We start from the raw sequence: 24,617 nt of genomic DNA on the forward strand, positions 1-24,617 counted from the left end.
TGACTGAGGGAGCCGCCGCTGGGCGCCCTGTCCGCCCTGCGTGGGTGATATTGGTCTGTCACCAGTGCTGTCTCCCTCGTGAGGACAAACTGCGGGAGATGGGCCTGCTAAGTCTGGAGGAGACAAGACTGAATGGCAATCTCATTAATGCATAAAAATATCTGAAAGCGCCGAGATTTTCGGTGGTGCTCGTGACAGGGTGTGGAGCAGTGGCCGTAAATTATAACACGAGAAGTTCCACCTCAGCCTTTTGCACTGGAACAGCTGCCCAGGGGGGTCGTGGAGTCTCCCTCTCTGGAGACATTCAGACCCCACGTGCTCCAGGTGACCCTGCTTTGGCAGGATGGTGGCCTGGTGATCTCCAAAGGTCCCTTCCAATTTTAACAATTCTGTGATTCTGTAAAAGCCTTTTGGTCCAGCTGGAAGGTGCTGTAGGGTCTGCTGCTGACCTCTTGTGCTCCTCTCTCAGAAATCGTGCTTCACTCACACAGGAGAGGAAAGAAATGAGCCAGAGAAGGGTAAAAAGAGCACAAGGCAATTACTTCTCCAAGAGCTGTGTCTGCAATTAGCTCATTCCCTTGTGACCGTGAAGCGCTGCTTACAATAATGCTATTATCCTGTGCTGCGGAAGGGTTGAGAGTCGCTGCCATGCACGGCTGCAGAGGTTTATTCCCAGCTCACACAATCTTGCTTGCAGGATTTTGAGAGAGACTGTGTTAGCATAGAGTGCTTTTGGTCTCATTTCTCAGCCAAACCACGATTCAGGCTGCACAGCTGGGAAGTGGCACAGCCCTGCCAGGTGGTTCATGAAGGCAATGCTAAGGAAGACAACTGCACACCTCTGCAGCCTCCTGAAACTCAGGGGAGTGGGAGTCTCACCCATCTCCCCAAAGTCTGTGCCCCCTTCTAGGGTTATCCCCTGAAGTTTGTCACACTGCACAGTTTATCTGCTGTTCAAAGTGCCTTCAGATCCTTCTGTTGATCTCTCAGGAATGTTGAAGAAATTTTGTTTTCACACTTACAAAGTGCTTAGAAGCCTTTGGGCGAAAGGGACAATGAAATACATTTCTTTACAAGAAATGTAAAGCTTTAAATTAAATTATTTCATGTTAGTATTTATTGGGAGACAATGCCACTCAAGGCACTGTTTACTACACATGGGGCAGAATTTGGTTTGGATGATGAGTCACCTAAGCTTCAAAATAAATTTGACAACTAACTGGAAATCCTTTGTAGCCTCTTTACTTGCATTTTGGTTTATTGAGGATCGAGTGTAACCCCATGTAGTTTGTTTTTTCCTGACAAAGATTGCAAAATGAGGCTGCACCATCCCCTTTTGTTGGCTGGAGCTCTCCAGAGCACACAGTTCTCTGTACTGATTATTTGGTGCTACCTTACAGAGCAGTCTAACAACAGAACAGATGATTTTATCTCCTCATACAAGCCTGCACCCTGCCTCACAGGTCTGTCACTTCAGCATCATAGCCATCTTCACTTTAACATTTAATAGTTAATTTATAAATCCCTTCTATTGAAATTTCCATTTTCAAAGTTTTGGTCTGACACATTTCCTTCTTGGCTTGAGGAATATGCACTTCATAAATATTTTCTTCTGGCATCAATTCTACACTTTAATCCACAGTTCCTGCTTTAAGAAACTGAATTCTTTACCCTTAAAATGCATCCTCAGAGTAAGAGAAGCTGAAGTTCTAGTGGCACCAGCAAAACAGTTTCCTCCAAGGAGGGCACCATAAACTCTTGGAGAGGTCCCAGCTGCAGAGGCAGAGCAAGGTGTCTCTGACAGAGTTGTGTCTGACCCAAGTTCCACCAGGTGTAGGAAGGGGAGCAGCTGTGAGGTGGTATTTTAGGAAAAAATGGAACTTGAAATCTTGGGAGGAGTCAGGAAGTCCTGGTCTGGGATCACGTAATAACAAATGATGAAAAATAACATTTTTCTAGAAGAAAATTTTGAATTTGCAGCAATGGTTATTTGAGCTGGTCCCTGGCGTGCAAGCAGTGTGACTTGCAACACCTTCAGTGAATTGCTCATCAATCCTGTAAATGGAGACATATTTCCCACATGATTATGACAAACAGTTCCCAATAATTTATGTGTTGGAGAAAATCCTTAGCTTAATTCACAGACAAGATGAAAATGCTAAGTTCAGCCAGTAAATTGTTCATTCATTTCTTGGAACAGCAGCTTCTGTGTGGGAAAAGAAACACAAAAGAAATGCAAGTCCTAGAGAGGGAGTCTGGTCCTTTAAGTACAGTGCTCTCCAGTAAGGAATGCAAACCTACAAGTTTTACAGAGAATAAATAAATTATTTAATTCAAGCTGCTGAATGTTTGACAGTTAAAAATACCAACCTACTCACTGAAATCGTACAGTAAAGAATCAAAACACTCACAAGGCACTGTCCTCATGTAAACAAACAGCTCTTCCACTCTTTCTGGTTCCAGAGCACCAGCCCTTCCTCCCAGAGAGCCCTGGACGAAACCCATGTGCTTCCTGAGGCTTTGGGTGTCCTTTGGAGGAGCCCCACTCCTCTGGGGGTGTCTGACAGAGGGACAGCCCCACTTTGAGAGATTTGGCCTCATGTGGTGTTTGCTGCAGCAGCAGCTGCTAAATATTTGATTATCTCAAAGGAAAATCTCTGAGCAGCTGGGTCTGGCACTGTGCTATGGGCTCAGAAATGCAAATCTCTCACTCAGGAGATATTTTATCAGTTTCTCAGAGATGGCTACATTCAATAAACTGGGTGGCATCAGCACTCCCAGCCCTAGTGCTGTGGTGGGCTTCCACAGCTGGGAAGGAGTGCAGTGCCTGGAAGGTAAGGCTACATGTATCTCTGAGAGGGTGACCAGATTAATAGATTAACTAAATTCCTCAGAGTTTGGAAATTGAGTTGCTTTTGTGGGTATTAACAGGATTGACCTTTTTCCATAAGATGATAGTCCTATTCCTCTTCTTACCATCTTTGTTTTCTATTCATGGGAGTTGTACTGGATGAATAGCACCAGGACCAGAAGGAAGAAAGTGTTCTTTTGGCTTAATTAAAGGTTTTCTCTTTGTCTGCCTGCCTTTCCTTACAGGACAGAGATCAGCTGTTTGGTTAGGAGCTGGTCTGACACTCTCCACCCAGGGAGGCACTGTTACAGTGTAGGGGACTCCCACCTCTGCTAGAAACATGAAGAAAACCAAATTTTATTTGTGCTTATGTCTGATACAATCCAGAGTAAGAGTATATTTTTGTTTTCCCCTCATAGTTCTCTTGATCACTGTCATTTCATAGAAATTGACTTTGGATGTTGGAAAACATCTTTTTCCAGGACTCAGAATGAATCATAGAGTCATCATTATCATCTGCCATTGTTGCCCATTTTGGTGACCACTCAACCTCATTTACCACCAAACTGCTCTTTTTTTGTCTGCTTGTTGCTTTTCCTAAAGTTTAGGAGCTCATGGTGACCCTAACATATGTGTGACAGACAGCAGATGTTCTCAGTAACTCTTTAGATGTTCAGGACATGTTGAACTCAAGGATCACACTGTGATCCTTGCATGCCTTGGATTTTTGTAGTAATTTATGGTGACTTTCATACCAATATATCTAACCTATTGTATGAGGTGCAGAACAAGTTAATTGCATGTAGGATGTTGGCAGTGCCTTTTTAGCCATGTCAGCAAATCCTGCTGAAATCAGGTTTATTGGCAGGGTGCTTGAGCAGCTTCTGAGGAAACATACACATGCTAAGGTCCTTCTTCACTAAATATTCCCATTCTGAGAGACAACAAACACCCCACGAGCATGGAGGCAGCTCCAGGTGACCATAAAGGAGCAGTTCAGCCTCATAAATGAGGCGATACTGGTTCCATTATCTCACGCTGATATGATTGCATCTGCTGTGGTGTGGCTGTGCAAACAGGCACGCCCTGCACGGGCACAGGACCTGGAGAAGCAGCACTGCACTTTTATCTGCAAGTCTTTGCCAAATGAGATATGGCCAGGAATTGGAGCACTTCCTGAATTTAACCAACTCCTCTAATGAAGTGATTTTACAGAAGAGAGAACAGGGAAATCGATGCAATTAGCAACTGCAATTTTTGGCTATGTGCCCAGAAAAAAACGTGAACCAACAGCCAGATGAATAATTTCTATCCAGGTAAATTCAGAGCACCTATGGTTGCTCTTTTCAAACACGTCCAGAAAGTGAGTTGTACCTCTGTGGCAGGGTATGACCTCAACTAGTGTCCCCAAAGAGGACAGAGGTGGCACACGGCTGACCCTGAGCTCTGATGCTCCAGACACGTCCTTTTCTGTGCTGTGCTACATACCAGCTTCTTCCCTCATGTGTCCTTTTCCTTTCTGGCTTTATTTTCAAATTAACTGTATCTACCTTGGAGACTCTGAGCTATCCATTGGCACAGGAAATGCCAGGCAGAGAGGAGATTTCTCCACAACTGCTTCCTTTGCTGCCTCTCTCTTGTGTGTGCGACACGTGGCGCTATCCACGTCACTCCTTCTCAGCAAACAGAAGGATAACACACCTTCCAAAAGCATGCAGTAAGCCTGTCCCTCTTTCTCTAATTATCAGATGCACTCTTTAGTGGAGAGCATGTGGCTGGTTCTCAGCTGCTCAGCTGTGGCTCACGTTTTTATGTTGTTGTTTGGGGTGATTTCTCCTGCTTTGAGTTAAACTGAGAATGAGGTTTGATGAGATGTCTGCAGCCCTGGCCTGCTCCCAGCCACACACCACACACTCCCATCAACATCCTGGTTGCCAGCTCTTATGCTAGTTGGGCCTCTCAGCAACCCTCTTCACCTTTTTGAGCAGCTGGGTTAGTTCTCTGCTGGCTCAGAGGGCAGGCCTGGTTCACCAAGGGGTTGGGAAACCTCTGGCAGCAGCAAGAGCACGCTGCCAGGAGCAGGGAAATGAGGATGGGGGAGCTTTGGGCACAGCAGGTACAGCCCTGAGCTAATGCCAAATAGCAGTGGTGGCACTGCACTGCTGCTCCCAGCTGTGTTCCCTGCCCTTTCCCTTGCACTGGAGTGGCTTCAGGGTGAGTTGATCCAGCTGACTGATATGGCTGAAAGCTCCTCATTTTTATGGCATGGTTGGTTTGCTCCTGTTGTCAGCCAGATGAGCAGATTCTCCCTGTGGCTGCACAGCCACTAAATGCAACATAGGGAAAGCAGTGCAAATGGGAAACAGAGACCAGCTTGTACATAGCCCAGCTGCAATACCAAACTGCAGCCTAAAGAGCAGCCACGCCTATCCAGCCATCCTGCTGCCCTGCCAGAGTCAGATCACTCGATAGTTTGCTGCCCTACCTGTGCTCTTCTGCTCTAATGAACATCTTTTCAGTACAGGAAGTGTATTTTTATCTGCCTTGTTCAGTGTGAGTAGTACTGCACTCCAGCAGGCAATTCCAACCTCAGCTGATTTGTGGACTAGTGGAGAGGCTGGCAGGACTAAATCTATTGACTTCCACTCCTTTGTGGCTTTTGTGGGCCTCGGAAGTTACTCACAGTGGTAACAACTATAGAGTGAAATGTACTGCACAGCAGAACTGCTGAGAATCACACAAGACTCACCAGACTGGCAATAGTCTTTTGACACCTTTTTTCTCCTCTCATTTCTTTTTATTTCCTATTGAGGATAATAAAATCAGAGCAGATTATGGAGAGTGAGGCTAGTGAACAAAAATGGAAACTTTGAGCTAAAACCTTTTCAGTTCAGTTTCCTAATGGACAGCACAGAACAAAGGACTGAGCCAGGACTTCCCATTCTCTCTCTTTTTGGGAGATAAGCAGTAACATCCTTTCCCAGCAGTGCAAGAGCCACAAAGATAAGCTTGTGTAGGGGCTGCACTGGTTAACTGTGCCTTCTCTTGGCTTGCAGATGCTCCTTTTGGAAAAGCTGTGGCTCCTGTCTCCATCATTGCAGAAGGCTGTAGTTTGCTACAAGGGGGTTTCAGTGGCAATACTGGCTTGCAGTGAAATGCAGCCTCCTTCCTTTTATACCTCTTCTCCCTCTCTCCCTCCTGGCTTTATTCCCAGATCTGATTCACAGCCCAGCCCCGTAAACTGAGTCAGTACAATTGTCAGGGTGAAAGGCTGCAAGGAGAGGAGTGGGAATGAGGGAGATGGCAAAGGAAACAGCAGGGGGGATCTGCTTAAGCTGCCAAGCCCTTGCTTTTCACCATCCCAGACTTCAACACTGTCATGTTTAGTACATCCATAGTCTGGCCCAGCCCCTTCAGCTAAAATTGTCTCTAGTTTATTTACACACCTTCTGGTCCCTATCTTGCTGATGACTGAGAGGAATTGCTGCTGAACACATCATATGTTTTTCTCTTAAGAACAGAGATACATGAATCATTTTCCTTTCACATGCTTTGCTAAAAGGTAATGAAACCTTTGAATGAAGAGGGGAACAACATATTAACATATAATTTAAAGTAATCATGGAGTCATCCACTGGGGACCTCATAATGTACCTTGTTAAGTGGGGTCTGGGATGGCTGGCATGTGTGGGAAAAACAGGGCAATAGTTCTCAAAGGAAAAGCTTAACCAAGGTCAGTCCATTTCACCAGCTAGATTCCTGAACAACATTCCCAGGAGAGAAGTACTTGAATGCCTGATTCACTGTGATGTGCTCTTATACACCAGTCCTAAAGCAGCAGAGGTTAACAACACTCAGAATGTCTGTCAGCCCTGGCCCCTGAGATAAAACACTGTCATGATGAAAGGAGCAATTCTCTGGTGTCCTTCTGCCTGCAGAATCTGTATAAGCTGGGCTGCACTCAAGGAGCCTTAGTGCAATCATGTGAGTTAAGAACTGGGTCTTGTGCTGATAAAAGCCCTCTTTTAGGTGTAGCTATACACACATAGGCATGAGGAGTGTGTCTTTAGCATCACTAACATACAGCAAAAAACCATATTCTGGTATAGACAAGCCCTTAGGATCAAAATACATTAATATCTCATGGTGTTGATTTAATTACAGGCCACAGAATGCCCATCACTGCAATTCTTCAGTAGCCTTTAAAGAACAACAAAACAATGGCATTTTCCAGCTAAAGAATGGGCTCTAACATTCAGAGCATCAAGTGACATTTCTTTCTAGATCAAAACCCAGGGGAGGAAATTCCTTGCTGGATGGAGTCCCAGGCATCACTGGTAGTGTGCCCATGGCAGATAGCTGGTTCTTGCTAATCCTCTCTATCCAAAAAGAGGGCAGTAGCAATCTTTGAGGGTTGAACCTTATCACTGTGGTGTGAAATGCCACTTACAGGTCAGTGGCTATTTGTTCCAACCCACCTCACTACATTTTGGGTGCAAAAACGTAATTATCTCACTGTTGATTACTTTAAGAGAATAGTCCAGTCCCTTGGCTTAAGTGATCATGTCAGGAAGGGGCTGATCCTGGTTAGGACTCCCAAATCCCATGGAAATAAGTAGGAGTATCCAATATTATCTGGTTTGATGAGAATAATGCTTACCTAGAGGCAAGTAATCCAATGCACAACAAAATATCTAACAATTTTCATCTTTCTAACTGTTATCTAAGAGACAGGAGAAAAATCCTTTAGAAGAGCTGGAAAGTCATGGAGATCCAAAGAAGAAAAATTGTTATAACCATATGTGAAAGAAACATGATGTTAGCTTTGGGATCACATTCACTGCAAAGGGGTCCAAATTTTCAGGTAATGTTAGTTTTTGAAAGGACTTGTTTTCCTCAACTTGTAAAATATATTACAGGGAAAAACATGTGTTTTGAAAGGAAGTAGGTTTTTTTTTTTATTCCCCAGTGATACAGCACAAGATGTTCCCTTCTAAGGTGTGGCAGGAGTTGGTTTGATGATTCCTCCTGACACCTCAAAGATCCAAGACTACAAAGAAGTAGTGAAAGGATTAAATAAATCACTTGGTCACTGTGGAAAATCATAGCCAGGGAGTCAGAGCACTGGGAGCCTGAGGTTTCCATGGCTGTTTTATGAGACAGAGAATTTCATCTTGTCACCCATCTAGGATTGCAGGATTGTTTTTTCTCTTCTTTAATCAAATGGGTTCATGGACAACAATTCACCAGTCTCACTTCTAGAAGTGTGGAACCACTTGGTTGTCACAAATCCTCAGACAAAGGTAAAGAAAAGCTTTGTGAAAAGTTTCAGCTGTCCCTATTTAGAATGGAGGCTGCCCAACATCTAAAGAACTGAGTTCTTAGTTGTCAAGGGATATAGTAAAATCTTAAATAATCTGCACAAACTGTTAGAGGCACTGGCTGGGAATTATTGAATGTTCAAGGATTTCCAGTACCCTGTTTCCTAGGTGCTGTTAAAGAAAACACAACCTTTAACTCCACAGCAACTGGTCTCCCCCTGTGATACCATTATGTGTACATGGCTGGACACAAGAAATGTGCCAGCTCCTACCTGACACCATATTGCTACACACTGCAGCATGTAAATGAGTCTCTGTGTGCTGACACAAGTCACCTTTCTTCAGTGTCACTTTGTTTAAACAAGCATACTCTGTGTGTTTGCATGTTTATCTGTGGGTAGAAGAAGCCACATCCCCAGCCAGGTCCTTTTCCTGCTCACACCATGAACAGCCAGGAGCCCAAGGGGGTTTCCAGAGAGCTCTCAGGGAGGGAGGGACAGGCACTGGGGCTGCTCCCTGGCTCCCTCCCAAGCTTTCTGTATGTTTGCTTTCATTGCTGGGTGCCTCTGATTCCCTCATGGATCAAACATCCCTTCCTGGGGGCTGGGTGCAGTCAGTGCTCAGAGACACGCCAAGCCCGTCCCATGGTGTGCATGTTTCCATCCCCATGGCTCTGGCTGGTGCCAGACCATTGCTCCCATTGCCTGACTGTCCTGTCACCTCTGGGAACAGCCATGTCTGGCAGCCAAACATTTCCTCACACACTGGTGAGCTCAGGGCTGCTCCAAACCCCTATCACAGGAGCTGGCACATCCCTTGGAACAGCCTGCTGCCCACCCACACTACAAAGGCCAATCTGCACTACAAACCAAACCACCCTGCCTGCAACATTGCAGCCACTTTGCACTGATTAGCCCTGTCAGGGATGCAGAAAGGCAGGAGGGTGCTGGCCCTGCCAAGCCACAGCTCAGCCCAGCAGGACTTCAAGCAAACTGGGCACTCAGGAGATTTTCTTCTGAAACTTTCCTTCTTTTTTATGTAGCTGTTGCTTCCTGGACTCATATTGTCTGAGCTGTCTCAGTTGGTTTCAGACAATGGAATTGGATGTGCCACTGGTAATGTCAGCTCACCAGATGGCAGGCCAGCAGCTGGGGAAGGGGGAAAGCACAGCCAGGCTCACCTTTTTGCTCTGCCACTCTTTCACATCATTCTGGGCAGGTTGCTCAACCTTTCCCATTTTCTAGTAAAGCAGACAAATGCCTGGAAGATTTTTCCAAGTCCTCAACAGAAGCAAGTCCACAGAGTGAAATGTGGGGATCACTCCTGAATGTTTATTGCTCAGATTTAAAAACCAAAAACCAAAACACTTTACTACAACATCCAGCATTTCAAGGCTGTCCTTAACAGAGACCCAGCCAAAACCACCTCTCCAGTACAGTAAGGGTGTGCAGTGCTAGCATAATTCCACAGTCATTCACTTCTGTCTGTTCATCTAGATTAATAAAAAACATTTTGTTCAACTGTTTCCTTTCCTGCTTTTATGGGAAATTTTGGCCTGATCAGTGTTTTTCTAAATATACATGACCAAATCCAGTTAAGGATGAAAATGCTCAGTTTGTGTGTGTGAACAACACCCAGCAGAGCTGCCCAAAGGAAGGTTTGCTGCTCTGTTGTCACTGTGTAAGGATCATTGATAGCACATAGTCAATGGGAGGTAAAAGTCAATTTTGCAAATTCCCTTTCTGTTAACAAACCATGCAAAATTACTCAGTTTGTCTAACCTTGAATTCCTCCTGGTTTCTGGGGAGATTATGTCCCAAATTCCTTGAACTATTTAAATGATTGCTATTGTATTTTATTTTGGTTGTGTGAACACGAAGTAGGGCGGACTTGTAATACACCAGGGACTGTGTAGAGCAGCAGCTGTTACACTTTCAAAGAGCATTACTGAGCTTTTTATAGTTGGCTGCAGTTGACATCATGGCTAAATAGAGTCTTGTTCTAAAATATATTCCACCCAGCCTATGCAACTTGAAATCTAGGCATTGCTGGGAGGAGAGAGGGTCACAGGAAGCAATGCAATACCTAAAAGCCTGGGGATGTGTTTGTTTGTTTTTTCTGCATCCATTAGAAATGCCCTTGAATATTTTTTTCCAGGAAGAGCAGAAACCTCTGGAGAAGAATGACAGAGTGAAACCTCTCAGGATCAGCAATCAAAGCTGGCCCAGGTCAGCAGTGACCAACAGCTGTAATGCTCACTGTGGGTAACTCTCTCTCAGTGCCTCATGGATGAGTGTCCAAACCAAAAGAGGCCAAATGCTTTTACACTGGTGCCACCAGGATGCTGCTGGAACCTGGCTAAAAGCTACTGTGCAGTAAAAATCACTGGAGAGGAGCATCACACACCCAGCCACCTTTCTGAACTGGACCAGCAGCTTCCAGAGCTTTTGGGAGAGAGCTCTGCACTGTACTCACTCTCAAGAAAATAATAAAGCTGAGTTAGTTGGAGCAAAGCTGAAGCTTATCCAGGACTCGAGTCTAGCCCCCAAAATGTCTAAATCCCCACTGTCCTTGTGTGTGGGTATCTCTGCTAGTCTATAGCTGGACATACTCCATGTGAATGGCCTGGGTTTCCTGGGGTACTTTCACAGCTTTACACACACTGCACCTCCTCTCTGAGTCTGGGACTGAGGACTCCTTGGTTTTCAGCAATGGTTTTTTCTGGGACCCTACATGACCTCAGGGGCAAATGACAATATCTTACTCTTTGCCTGACTTCTGTTTCATCTTTCATGGACCACTGTCCTGGCCAGAAATCCCTCTAGGGGGCCAAGGCAGGGATATCCAGCCTACCTTCACCAGCAGAGAGTGCAAAATGTGAGGAGATGGTGCATCACCAGTCTGTGAGCCTTCCCTGGGTGTTGGTTAGATGCCTGCCAAAAACATCACAGGTGATTTACTGACACAAGCCCTTTCACAACTTGGCACTGCTTGCTGTTTGTGGGGTGTGATGGCACAATTCCTCCTGAGAACTGCTCAGACACAATCTCCTCTCTGCTGCAAAATGCATTATCCTCAGAGCCATTGAATCAGCAGGTACCCAGGGCAGCAGCCAGGACTGACCAGCACTGCCTTCCCCTCCAAAATGTCAAACCAATTTCTGCTTCAGCATTTGACACCAGCAGCCACACAAATCTCCCAGCCAGCCTCAGGGTGGTTGCTGTCCTCTTTATGTTATGCTCCCCTTCCTGTTCATATCAATGTACAATTAACAACTCCCAAATGGCTTAAACTCCACCCAGAGAAAGAAAAATTGCCATTATCCAAACTATGGCTATTCTGCAAGTGCTCCAAAGAGCACTTCATCACTCCTTTTGTCATAATTCATGATTTTTACATGCCTACATGGAGAAAACCAGCAACCTGGACCCACAGATCTGGAGAGGATTTCACAGGAGTGGCTCTCCTTATGTTGTGGGGAAAAAAAAAAAAAGTGAATAAGTCTTTCCTTTTGTGTGATGTGGTTGATAATTTCTCCAGCTGCTGAAAACATGGGCCAGAGTTTGAGAAGTGTGGACAGGGAAAGAATTCACTCAGGCCTGGAATGAATGACCTGGTCTTTTGCAGCACTTTGTGCCTACACATTTTACATAGTCCTAAGTAAAATTCCCACCTGAAAACAGCTTTTGCACTTTGGTTAGACAAAGACAAAGGAACCTGGTGAAGCTGCACTGCTTCAAGATGACATAAAGGCCTGGAGAGCAGGAAGCAGGCAGCAATCCAGCTCTGGAACAGGCATCTTCTAGGAACAGCCCTGTGTGTCTTGGCCAGGGTGCCATGCACCTGCTCTTCAGCAATGGGGTCACAGGCAGTGACAGTGGCATTTGATGGGTGTGGGTGTGTTTGGACAGCCCAGACTTGGTCACACACTGTCAATGGCAGCTTGCTGCTGTGGAAATCTGAAATGCAAAAACTTGTTTGGAGTAAAGGAGGTCAGGTTGAGTAGATGGGGAAATAGTGCAACATTCAGGGAGGGTTTGCTTGGCTGGACACCTGTGTGGCTCTTAGGAATTACCCTGGTCCCTAAAGCAGGAGTCTGCTCCATGCAGCCAGAGGGAAGATCACCATTTGGCTGAAGAGATGCAAAATCAAGCTCTGTGAGCAGGTAGGATCAGTCCTTGGTCTGTCAGGATTTTTAGTGGCAGCAGGTTCCCTGTTTATCCTGAACTGCTTCGTACATGCCAGGACTCTTGCTGCAGTAGTTGGTAAAAATACAAAGCACAGAGGAAGGAGAGCTTAACCAAGTGAGATTAATCAAAGAAAACTCATTATCTTCTCACTTCTGCCCTTATCCGGGCAAAATTTGAGAGAAATAAAGTGATTTTGAAATGCCAGAAAACCATGAACACTGCTTTGCTGGCAGTGACCAGGACACACACAATGCAAACCAGCCAGGTGATGCTGTGATAGATGGGATATCCTGCCCAGCTTTGCAATCTCCAGCCACTGTCACAAACATTTTGTCTACAGCCATATTTCAGGCATTGTCAGTGAGTGACAAAAGAGGCCAGCAGCAGTGGGACTGCAAATAGAAACCTACACTGTGACACTGCTGCACCTTTTTTGATCACTCAGACCTGCAAGCAAACCCTCAGCATTCCTTTAAACCTTCTCTTACCTCAAATACCTTAGGTAAGAGGCATCCCAGCTGCAAAGATGTGACTGCAAAAGAGGAAAAACAGGGTCTTGTAAAGATGTGGGGGGTGGCTAAGATGGCAGTAGAGATCTGCTGAGATCACCCCAGCCTGGAGTCACTCTCCATCCACCTCGGATTGCAGCTGTCCCATCTGCAGCAATAAATGCATTTGCTCTTTGCCAAGTGTCCAGCAGCACAGAGAGCCTTCCAGGGGCAGAGAAGAAAAGCTGTCAAGGAGAAAAAGTCTTAAATCCTCCAAGTAACACGTAAAACAAGCTGGGTCATATGCAAAAGAGAGGGGTAAGAATCAAGGGGACTAAAAGATAATGGAGAAAGAGATAAAAGTACCGATAAAAGGAAGGAGAGGAAGGCCTTTAGTCAACAAAGGAGAGGATCAGAATAAGGAGGTGACAAGGGTGCGGCCTTGGCAAACAGAGCCAAACTCAAATAGAAAAATAACCCTGCCAGAAATAAAAGCAGAGGAGTTGAGCTTGAATAAAAGGGGAAGAAAACCAGCTGTGATGTAAAATGGGAGTGAGGGAATGAGCAGGGCAGCCCAGGGGGGCAGTGGTGCAGGCTGGAGGCAGGGACATGAGAGTGCCCTTCCCAGAGGAGTGATCCAACTCACAGGACTCTGTTGGACAAAATTATCTGGGATGGCTGAGGCAGGGGACAGGATAGTGGGGGAGGAGGATGGAGATACTGATCTGTGCAAATTCATGGAGCTTCTCTGTGAGTCAGGCACCAGAAAACTGTGCTGTGGGCTCACAAAAGTCAGGATAACCCACGGAAATAATGCCTACCGAGTGTGTTGCGTGGCACTTCTCTTTAATTTGACTTTAAATAGCAAAGAAATATGAGTCAATTCATGCACAGGAGAGAATGACTTTATCAAATGGCATAGTAACCACTGCACTCCCCAGCTATGATCATGTGGTACTGCTGATTTAATGATCAACTGCAAAACCCCAGCTCAGGAGAAACTTCCCATGTTCCATCCACATGTTAAACCTGAAAATCTTCCAAACTTTACAGAGGCTTGAAAACCTTGGAAATAAAAGAACCCAGAAAAAATGCAAGAACAAAACCAAAATGGTTTTGTTGTAAGTGTTATGTGAGACTAAAAGCCCCCCATCTCCAAAACTGATCAGAAAAGAGGGTGGGAAACATTTAGAATGAATGATCAGACTGAAGCCAGAGCACTGACCTTGGCACATGCCTGAGAAGCAGCAGGGAAGCACAGGGAAGCCAGATGAAGGGTTCTCCAGGCAGTCCTACTCAGGGAGGGAAAACTTGGTGGGTTTTAACAGCACCAGGGCAGCCAAGGGCAGAGAAAGATCATGGGTTTGTGTTCGTATTGTAACAGGCATCCAACCATACCAGTTCTGGTTCTGTGCATTTTCTTCTGGTTTTGAACCATTGGAGCAAAACTTGCTTCACATTTGGATCCTTTTCTCAATAACCATGAGACACAAGCTGCGACAAACAAACAAACAAACAAATAAATAAATAAACATTTACATAAAAATCCATCCATTTCAGCAGCTGATGCTCTCAGATACCAAACACTGAAAGACAAACAGAGACTTGTGACTCATTTGTTAAGTTGGAGTAGAAGGAAGAGCTTACCACATGCAGGGGATGATGATAAGGGTTTAAGAGCCTGCCAAGAAAAGGTAGAAAACAATGCCCTAGCACTGCTTGCTAAGGAGCCTGAAAAAGGGAAGAGAAGGGAGTGTTTGGAGTTTTTCATGGTGTTATCCAGTGCTGTTAGAGGAGAATGTGGCCTCTTTGCTATCCATCCCCTGCCTGCCCTACTCTGTGTGTGTATTCTGGCTGCACCCTGGCAGGCTGCCTCTCCTAAGTAGGTGCTGAATGAAAAGGAAGAAAACATGGTCCTGTCTTTTTCCTTAGCTCTTCTGTTCTTATCTTCTTCCTTCTTTCTTTTTTTCTTTTTGTTCATCTGCAAATATATTCCTTTGCTTTCACAGTAAATTAATTAAACATTCTTGGGAGTTTGCATAATGCTGTTATTTTGTGTATACACAACCACCTGCACCAACCGTTCTCAGCAAATCTTCATTAAGGAAAATATCTCAGAGTTGGGAATGACCTTGTTCAGAGCTTGTGAGTAAGCAAAGCAATACAGTAAATTCTATTAAATACAAGCTTTAGGTTCTCTGATAAATTAAATATAAATGTAAAATCAGAGAAGGCACACAGAGAAATTGCAACAAGGCTTTGTTTATGCCTAGGGTTTGCTGGTGGGATGTCCCCTCACTGCAGAATCATCAGTGAGGGTCAGGTACATGCACCCTGCCACTCTCAGGCTATCTTAAAACCCAAAGTTAAGCTGAGGTTTAAGTATATTTAAATTCAACACTAAACATCCCATGCTCTTTCAGCAGGCCCTCCTATCTGCAGGTAGCTTCCTCCCTATTGCCCTTTCCCTCTTCCCACCCCCACCATTTGCTCTTATCTCCCTTCCACTCCCAAATCCTGAATCCTCCTCTCCCTCCGATGGTAGGGAGCCAGCTGCCAGCCATCAGACACGCTCTGCTGTTGCCCTGTTGCTGTGTCTGGGTGCTCTCTGAACCTGGGCATCAGCCCCATCTCTGCTGCTGCTGGGGTTTAGCAAATACAGCCCCTTGATCTTTTCATATGCATTCGCCGCGGTTTTGCGCCTCCCCGCCTCCACCACGGCTTCCTCCGAGGCTCTCTGTGTGTCTGAAGCTCTTATCAACTCCTCGGAGCGCAATACACGAACGGCACCAGCAGGTCTTGAAGTCACGTCTCACACCTCCCAGGAAATGGCTCACCCCACCAAGTCACATCCCCCTCCTAAGCACAGGGCTAAAGTCACAACACACTATTAGTTCCTCGTGCCCAAAGCCAAGGGGACACAGCTGAATGTTCAAAGGAAAATAGATTGTGCATTTATAGAGGTCATCAGGTCTGAGCCAAGCAAGGCAGGCATCTTTCAGAGATAACATAACCTCTAGTCACATTGCATTTATTTTAACGCTCTGTCTGTGCACAGAGCTGCTGGGCAAACCTGAAATAACCTGTGCTGGGGATTGCTATCACCAGGCTCTGGCCCTGTTCTGGTTCTCCATGGCACTGGGGATGTGCCCAATGTACCTTTTGTACCAGGACAGAAGTGCTGAAAGGGGTTCAGCCCAGCCCCTGGGCCAAGGTCACACTCAGGACACTGACAGCACCACCTCCCTTTCACTCCCCAGTGCTCAGGTTCTGGTTCTGACATCCTTCTGGTTCTCCATGGCACTGGGGATTGTACCTTTTGTACCATACAAAAGTGCTGAAAGGGGTTCAGCCCAGCCCCTTGGTCAAGGTCACTCTCAGGACACTGTGACAGCACCACCTCCCTTTCACTCCCCAGGGCTCAGGCACCTGGACACCCACTGGGACAGCCTGGAGCATGGCCAAGTCCCATTTCTGACCTGGCTGTGTCCCCTCACTGTGTCCCAGCTGGAGCTGAACACTCTCCCTGGGCTGAGCAGCAAAGCAAGTCCCTTCTTCCCTGCACAGGACTCTGGCAGGGACACACCTGAATATCCACAATGGACAGGCAGCTTGGGCCTTCCAAGAATTTATTTCAAGGCATCTGCAAACCACCATGCCAGAGTGAGGACTACACACAGCCCACCCTGCTCAAGCTCTGTCTTGTTAAAGCTGTGAGGACTAGAAAAATGACAACTCTAAATTAAAAACATGACATCATTGTAAGATCTCAGAACTCTCCCTAAAAGCTGGGATGGGCTTCAATATATAGATCTTGTGTCTGCACATTGGGAAGACCTGATAAACCTCTAAAAGCATTTCGAGGTTGTAAAGAGCTTTGTCACAATGACTAGAAGCAATCAAAGGGAAATTAAGTATTCATACAAAGATTTCCTCTTAGGCAGAATGAAAAAACCTCAAAACCTAAGCCTACCATGCATTAACAATTTTTGCTATCAGGGCCCTGCTAGAGAAGCTGGAAATTATATGGTATTTTCCTGCCAGCAGAAACTCTGGAGCAAATGTAGTTATATATGCAACCATAAAAATGTGTCTGGACTACAATTAATTTAATTTGTAGGATAATTATCCAGGGATTGCTTCTTCAGAGACAAGCTATCCAGGGATACTTAAACTTAAGTCTTAACAGCAAAAATATGGTTTTATTTTTTCTTAAACTTTCTCTAAATTAATGAAATCAGGTTTGTGTGACCACTGTCCCTTTTTTTTGGTCAGTATCCTACTACATGGAGAGGGACTCTTTGCAAGGGCATGTCACGACAGGACAAGGGTGAATGGCTTCAAACTGAGATTTGAGGTTTAGATTAAGTATTAGGAGGAAATTCTTCACTGTGAGGGTGGTGAGGCCCTGGCACAGGTTGCCCAGAGAAGTTGTGGATGCCCCATCCTGGAAGTGCTCAAGGCCAGGTTGGATGGGGCTCTGATCAGCCTTGTCTGTGGGGTTGGAACTAGATTATTTTTTAAGGTCCTTTCCAACCCAAACCTTTCTATGATTCTGTGATGAGATTTGAAATTTTTGGCCAATTTCAATTAAAACTGATGTAGAAATTGAGATCTCCAAGATACCAAATCTTTGCAAATTTACTCAAGTTGACAGCAGACTGCTAAATCTCCACTTCTAAAAACCTCAATCTCAGGTTTAGTGACCAGAGAATTCATGTTGAAGACAGTCACCAGAAAGAAAACAATAAACCTTGCTGGAATGACAAAAGACTGTGCACAAACTGTGTCCCTGCAGAAAACAATAAACCTTGCTGGAATGACAAAAGACTGTGCACAAACTGTGTCCCTGCAGAGCCCCAGAAGGAACAGGGTGATGGTGACATCTGCAAGCCAGAGGAGTTTGAACACAGCCAAGGCTGCAGGGCTGGTTACAAATCACTGCATGGCCAATCCCCAGGTGTCCCATTCCCTCCAGGACTGAGCAGCAGAACTGCTCACACGTTGGTTATTTCAAGGGCTGTGTTTGTCTTGTCAGCAAAGCCATGCCTGCACGTCACACTGCACTCTGAGATGCTTCCCAAGCTCAGCTCCTCAAGTCACATAAAGCAGCATCTTCAGCTGCACATTTAAAAGATGACTTTGTAGCACCAAGAGCCTGAGAGAACCTCCCCAGCTTGACAAAAGGTTGAAACTCACCAGAGGGCCGTCTCCCCCTGCTGCTCCACAGCCTCGGTGTTTCACAGCCTGTCTTGCCCTTGCTGGATGCTCAGAGCTGGCAGCAGTGATGTGAGGGTGTGTCCTCCAGCTGAAGCTCAGAGCTGTTTCATTGCAGCTACAGGCACATTTTGTGTTGTGAGTCCTCTTGGCACAGATGCCTCACTGCTGAGGCACTCCCAGCACAGACAAAAGCACCAGAAGTTTCTCTCCTGACAAACAGAGTGAAGATCAGTGTAAACAGCTTCTGAAGCAGCCTGTAATTTTTCATATCAGCACAAGGCAGTCTGCTTTTCCTTTAGAGATAGCTCTCTTAGTTTTTGCCATGTTAATTTCAAAAAGCAAGCCACTTCTGGACTTCTGTCACATCTTCTGCTTCTTGAGGGAAGACATAAAATCCTTCTTTTTACCTTGGTGGGACACAAATAAAAGCAAGCCTGAAAACAGGAAAGGACAAAACTGAATGTCTTCTAAATGCTTCCAGCCCTTACCTGGGTATGAGTCCATGCAGATGTTGGCACCTACAAGGCATCAAAAACTTCTTTGTCAGCCTACAAGGGACACAGCAGGATGGAAAACTACTTGTGAGGGAAAGGAAACTCCACTGAATCCAGACACAGCACATTTTCCTTGCTGCAGGAGGCACACTGCACTACCCCACAGGCACAGCTTTTGGGACATCATGGGATGATTCTCTGTGGGAGCTGTGGAGAAGTGTGCCAGCATTGGGAGGGGACAGAACTGCCAGAAGGAAGCAAGGAGCTGTCTTTCATGTCATCCTGCTTGCCTGGGAGGAGGCAGAAGCCTCCTATTCTGCTGTCCACCTAAAGCACACTCCTTTACAAGTGTACTGTACTGAGTACTGATTGTACTCCTTTACAATCAGTACTGTCCCCCTTGCTTTTATTCAATCTTAGACCTGTTTCAAACCATGCCAATATAGAAGGGTGGCCACAAGGATCCCACTGACAAAAATTAATGTGTGATGCTCTGAGCAATAAGAAAAGGAAAATATAATTCCTGTGCTCTGCTCTTGCTCCAGAATTGCTCTGCTTTTGCAAAAGCACATAGCACTGGAAAGAAGAAAGGAACTCATCACCAAGATATGGGAATATGCTGGTAATAGCCAGCCAGCCCAGACAGGGAAACTGAGGCAGACTAGAATAAACAGAACCTGCAGACAGGCAGCAGAGCCTGACCTGCTCAGAGCACTCTCATCCACTCACAGGCACATCTGCTAGAAAATACAACTGTCTGCAGCCAGGTAATGAGGAGTCTGAGTGGGAACCCCACAGCCAGGGCCTGTGTGTGCAATCCTGGGCTGCACCAGGGGTTCTGCCCACAATTCATCACACACAGTTTCCTATTCCACAGGGCAGAGCCACAGGTCACACTGCATCCACGGACAATGTGAATGCCACAAAATGTAGGGTGTGGAAGTTATTTTACTTTCATTGTAACAATGTAGAGTTTTTAAAAGGCTATAATTGTTACCTCTGTGTCTCCCAATGAAAGTTTTCAGGCCTGGGAAGCCTCACTGTTGTTTTCCTCACCAAGGGAAGTGTGTCAGCTGCTGTCACAAGACAGCTGTTGGAACACCTCTGGAACCATAAAGGGCAAGGGAACAGAGGAGGCTTTTGGTCTGAAGGATGTCACAGCAGCCAGAGATCAAAGAGTCAGCCCATTTCCAGGTTATGAGTTGGGAACAGGTCTATTAGCTCCCAGTACTCACTCTTTCCTGAGTATCTGTTCAATATACATTGGCAGCTGTCTCAATGGGAAGTCTGACACTGAAAACCACCACGCTCCTGGGCAGTCTGTCTCAGTTTTGTTCTCTGCTAGCTCAGAATCAGATCCAGGTAGAAGCACCCCAGATGGGATCCCCTCATTTCCCTCCTGCTCCATCTGGCAGTGTTCTCTCACTTGTACAGCCATCCTGGGGGCATTGATAACTCAAAGTTAGGAATGCCAGATCTGGATTGAAAAAACCCAACCAACCAAGCCCAGCTGTTGTTGCTGTACAGTTAATTTAACTTGGGTAAATTCCCTGAGCACACTGTGTGGATTGACACATGCTCAGCTAAAGGGAAGGCAGCAGCACAGGGGTGAACAGTGGGGGGCCTGTGGTGCCAGCAGCTCCTTAAGCCTGGGCTGCTGCTGAAAGAAAAACACGTGTGTGTGTGAAAAAACACATTTCCTCAAAAACCCGCTCTCTGTCTGGCAGCCTTCATCAACCTGAACCAAATCCTAGAAACTATATTCTTATAAAGACATAATTCCAAGCAGGATTAAATCCTTCAGAAAAGAAACCTCTGCTATGTTTTGCAGAATATTATTTGATGTAAAATACAATAAAACATTCATCATGTAAATTTAATCTGGAATAATTCTCTTTTGCTGCCACCTGTGGCATCTTCTAAATCTGCAAGCAATCTGCAGAGTGATTCAATGAGTTTTGCACTAAAAACCTTAAATAATGCTGTCTGTGCTTTCTGGAGCCCCACTCACCTGTGCCCTTTCTCACCACCTCTTGTTACACTGCTAACTGAGAACATTGCTCAACTCTCATGGGTCCGACTCCTGTCTGCAGGCTACAGCCCATGATTTTAGGAACAACCTAGAAACTTCAGGCATGAAAGCATCTGGGCTGCTGCACATGTAAAAGCACAAATGTTTTAGGAACAAAACTTCTAAAAACAGCTTTTAACAATTGCTACATGATTTTCTGTACAAAGTAATTTTTCTTGGGAGACAGCTATAAAAAGTAATAAGAAGACAAACCATTTTAAGTGCCTTGGTGTTGTTGGGGTGTGCAGGCAGCGTTTCAGCACAAGACCTCTCATCTGGGAATCAGTTTTGGCAGAGGCACATGGGATGTGCCAGTGCAATGTGTAAAGGCATTAGCAAGTGGTGGAAAAGGTGATGACATCGATGTCTGCCTCTGCCCTGCCTGCCTCTGCTAAGGCTCTCCAGCTGCATTTAACGTGCATCTTAAAAAGAAAGAGAAGTTTTTGCAGCAGCAGGAATCTGTACACCACCCGCACAGCTGGCAGTGAAGCACTGCAAGCGGAGCAGTCACGGCCACGGGAAGAGATAACTCCTGTTTGCTTTATGTCTCACACCATGCACGATCCTTGACTTGCCAAAGCAGTCAGCTGCTCCAGAGCATCTACCTCCATGAACGAATGAACTCCATAACCCGACCAGCCCAGACGCTGTATTAGAAACAGCCGAGCCGCTGTTTTGGTCCTCTCCGGGGAGCCAAACTCCCAACACCCAGCTGTTTTGCGTACGGATGCAAAGCCCGCTCCCTGCTCCCTCCTGCTGTCTGTGTGTCGGGCGGGGAGCCGAGGGCTGCCAGCCATCACCCACCCCCGAGGGGCACGCTTAGAGCATCACTGACTCCTCTGGGCTGGGCAAGGCAAGGCAGGGGCCGCCCCGCCGGGCACCCCACGGGCAGCCCGGGGCGCGGGCCCGGCGGGGAGCCCGGCGCTCACCTTCCCGCGGGCCGGGCCGCCCCTCGCACCCCCGCCCCTGCCGAGCCCCCTCCCCGGCTATAAAGCACGGCCGGCCGGCCGAGCCCGCTCCTCGCCGCTGCCATGGCCGCGCTGCGCTTCGGGGAGCCCCCGGCGGAGCCGCCCGCCTTCCCCGCGGGCAGGTGGCCGGGGGGCGGCGGGCCCGGCCCGGTCTCGCCCGCCCTCAGGGCGCTTCCCCCGGCCGAGCCGTCCGAGGGGGCGCCGGCGACCTCGCAGCGTCGGAAGCGGACGAGCTTCACGGCGGCGCAGCTGGAGACGCTGGAGCTGGTTTTCCAGGACACCATGTACCCCGACATCTACCTGCGGGAGAAACTGGCCGACGCCACGCAGATCCCCGAGTCCCGCATCCAGGTGAGGGGCGCCGGCCGTGCCGCGCCCGATGCCGCGGGGGCCGCCGCGCCGCGCTCACCGCCGCCCTCTCTCCCCAGGTGTGGTTCCAGAACCGCCGCGCCAAGTCCCGCCGCCAGCGGGGCCCGCCCCGCCCCGGCCCCGCCGCGCCGCCACCGCCGGGCTGCCCGCGGCCGCCCCGCTTCGCCGCCCTGCAGCGGCCCCGCTGCGCCCTCCCCGCGGCCGCCCGCACGGAGGACGGCTCGGCCCCCTACGTGTGGCCGCCGGCCGCCGGCTTCCCCCCCGGCCCCGGCTTCGAGGGCTTCCCGCCCGGCCAGCCGGAGCCCGGCCCGTTCGCGAGGAGCGCCGCCGGCCCCTTCCCGCCGGCCCGCGCCTTCTGCGGGCAGTACTCGCCCGTGTCGGACGCCGAGGACACCAGCGGCTACTCGGAGTCGGGCTCGGAGTGGGAGGAGAACGCGCTCGGCGCTTTCCGCGCTCTGTGAGCGCCGCCGCGGCGGGACCGGCACCGGCAGGAGTTAAACCGGGCGGGCTGAGCCCTCCCGCCGGAGCCCGTCCCGCTGCTCGGGCGGGGAGCAGTCACACACCGCGCTACCTCACTGCTGCTCTGCCACTGTTGCACTTTATCCGCTACTAACTGATTGTACGTATTTATTTAAGAGAGATACGGGTCGGCTCCATCAGCTGAGGGCATCTTTTTACACTGTATTTAAAGCTTTCTTGTATCATGTTTAGTGTATCTATTTAACCTTCTTTAGCCAAAAAGCTAACCCAAATCCACTGTGTTTTGGGGATGGGGACTTGTCGTAAAAAATGTGGTCTGTCGGGGTTTTTTGACCAAGAAAATAAAGGTTTACATTTTTGATCTGCTTGTGTGTGTACCTGGTGCAGGGGCAAGGTTTCTTACCGTGGCTGATGGTGGAGTCGAGGAGTGGTAGATATCAGCTGCAGCTTCTCCTCCCAGGTCCTGGAGAGCTATGGCTGCAGTTCAGATGTTGGTAAGAGACCTAAGGGGCCCAAAGGACAGGTTACAGAAACTCCCTTAAACTTTCTCTTTCAGTATTTGTCTTAAATCTGCCCTAAACAAACACCCCCATCCCTAAATGAAAACGGGAATGTCTAGCCTAAGTAATACAAACCTCCAGATCTCAAGTGCTCAGACAAAAGCCTCCAGTCTGCCACTTAAGCCAAGGTTAATGTTAAACTAAGAGAAACGGGAGCATTTTGTGGACACTGTAAGGGTGCTTTAGCTGTAGGCAGGGACTACTCAGAAGCTGTTCACATGATCTCTCATGGGCTGAATGGCTCTGCACTGAGAATGGCAAAACCAGAAACAACAGAAGTCTCTCCTCTAATTCAATTTATTGAGAAAGGACACATTACTCTGTATGTATTTTGAGCATAAGCCAAATTCTTCCTGCTTACAAAACAGTACTTTAGAGCCTAGTGAGCAAGTTATAAATTATGGAAAAGCACCCAAATGCCAGAAGCACAGGAAAAATGAAATACCCTGTACCAGGAATCAAGCCCCATAGAATAAGGATACCAATTCACAAAATCCCTCAGTGCCACCCCATAACATACCTGTGCTGTGAGACCTGGGACAGCTGAATGCTGCTTGGACTGCAAGGTGCAGTGGCATGGCAGGGCTGCTGATTAGTACTGTCCATCAAAAAAAACCCAGAGCTATCCTTGAAAAAAACATGAACCAAAACCCAACCAACCTACCTCAGGCACCACCTGTCCCAAGTGGACTTGGGTGCTATGCTGGGGATCAGGCAAGCCCCAGGAGAGAAGCACTTGCAGGAAGAGACAGAAAATGAGACCATGGTTTCCTGGGAGCTCAGGGTAAATTCAAGTTTAGTGATTATAATAAATCAAAGTAACTTGTTCTGCAGACTTCATGTATGGTAGTTGCAGTGAGCTCCTGAGACTCCTGCTATGCTTGAGGCACACTCAGCAAAAGCAGCTGGATTTGTTACTGTCACCAAGATTCAACATTAACTCTGACCCAAGCAAGGAGAAATGCAGCCTTGCAAAGAAAAGAAAAGATGTGTATATTCACATTGCCTACATGAGTGGGATAAATGATATGTGAAGGTAACTGGCTAATCACAAATGACAGATCTTTCTATGGTATACTATTCTCCAATAATTAAAAAACCCTACAGCATCAGAGAACATGCTGGAGAGCACATTTAAGTATCCATATGTAAAACCATCATACTCAAGGAATCGGAGATGGGAGTGTGGTGGTTATTGCAATGTATTCTGTGTCCAGTAGGATAAAGGTTTGCCATGAAAAGCAGGTTCCTAAATCCTCTGGTATCTACTAGTGTGTGCAACTTGTCTCCCCCTCAGTTTGGGATGTTTGCCATCAGCAGGGCCCCGTTACCCTCCTGGTGTTTCCTACTCAAGTCCTGCTCCCCACAAGCAGTCAGTGCTCATGCTGAGCTTGAGTTCCAGCAGCAGGAGGGGATCAGAGCACAGGGAGCAGCAGACACCTGAGTTCAGGGGTGCCAGGGGATGGTTCCTTCTTCCTGAGTTAGCTGTAGAGCAGATCCCTTCCTGCCTGACTAAACTAATGTACCTTAAATTAGGCTTTGGCACCTTTCTCTGTTTACATGAAAAGGGTGGTGGCAGAGGACTCCTTTCTGTCTTTATCAAAC

The 24,617-nt window shown here is 47.2% G+C and overlaps 1 protein-coding gene and 1 long non-coding RNA gene across 6 annotated transcripts; one reads left to right on the forward strand and one right to left on the reverse strand.

The window, feature by feature from the left end:
* Positions 1–1,635: 1,635 nt before the first annotated feature.
* LOC135446067 (uncharacterized) lies at positions 1,636–22,107 on the reverse strand. 5 transcript variants are annotated; one of them, XR_010439661.1, is made up of 5 exons: positions 21,904–22,107; positions 18,050–18,279; positions 14,076–14,344; positions 12,851–13,095; positions 9,484–12,131 (listed from the first exon to the last, which is right to left on the reverse strand). It is a non-coding gene; the product is annotated as an uncharacterized LOC135446067 (long non-coding RNA). The 5 variants fall into 5 exon arrangements; XR_010439659.1 differs by lacking the exon at positions 21,904–22,107 and having other exon boundaries at positions 14,076–14,142; positions 14,249–14,344; positions 18,050–20,480; XR_010439660.1 differs by lacking the exons at positions 9,484–12,131; positions 21,904–22,107 and adding an exon at positions 1,636–2,206 and having other exon boundaries at positions 18,050–20,480.
* On the forward strand, positions 21,647–22,734 carry MIXL1 (Mix paired-like homeobox). The gene is made up of 2 exons (XM_064709504.1): positions 21,647–21,954; positions 22,032–22,734. The coding sequence occupies exons 1-2, from the start codon at positions 21,667–21,669 to the stop codon at positions 22,431–22,433; spliced, it is 690 nt and encodes a 229-aa protein (XP_064565574.1). The 5' UTR covers positions 21,647–21,666; the 3' UTR covers positions 22,434–22,734.
* The last annotated feature ends 1,883 nt before the right edge of the window (positions 22,735–24,617 follow it).

This window comes from Zonotrichia leucophrys, chromosome 3, assembly GCF_028769735.1.
Source record: "Zonotrichia leucophrys gambelii isolate GWCS_2022_RI chromosome 3, RI_Zleu_2.0, whole genome shotgun sequence".
NCBI lineage: Eukaryota > Metazoa > Chordata > Aves > Passeriformes > Passerellidae > Zonotrichia > Zonotrichia leucophrys.

Excerpts from the sequence above, each read along its gene's own strand:
- MIXL1 (XM_064709504.1), top strand. The coding sequence starts at position 21,667 with ATGGCCGCGCTGCGCTTCGGGGAGCCCCCGGCGGAGCCGCCCGCCTTC. Across the intron at positions 21,955-22,031 it reads TCCCCGAGTCCCGCATCCAG|GTGTGGTTCCAGAACCGCCG; the intron begins GTGAGGGGCGCC and ends CTCTCTCCCCAG.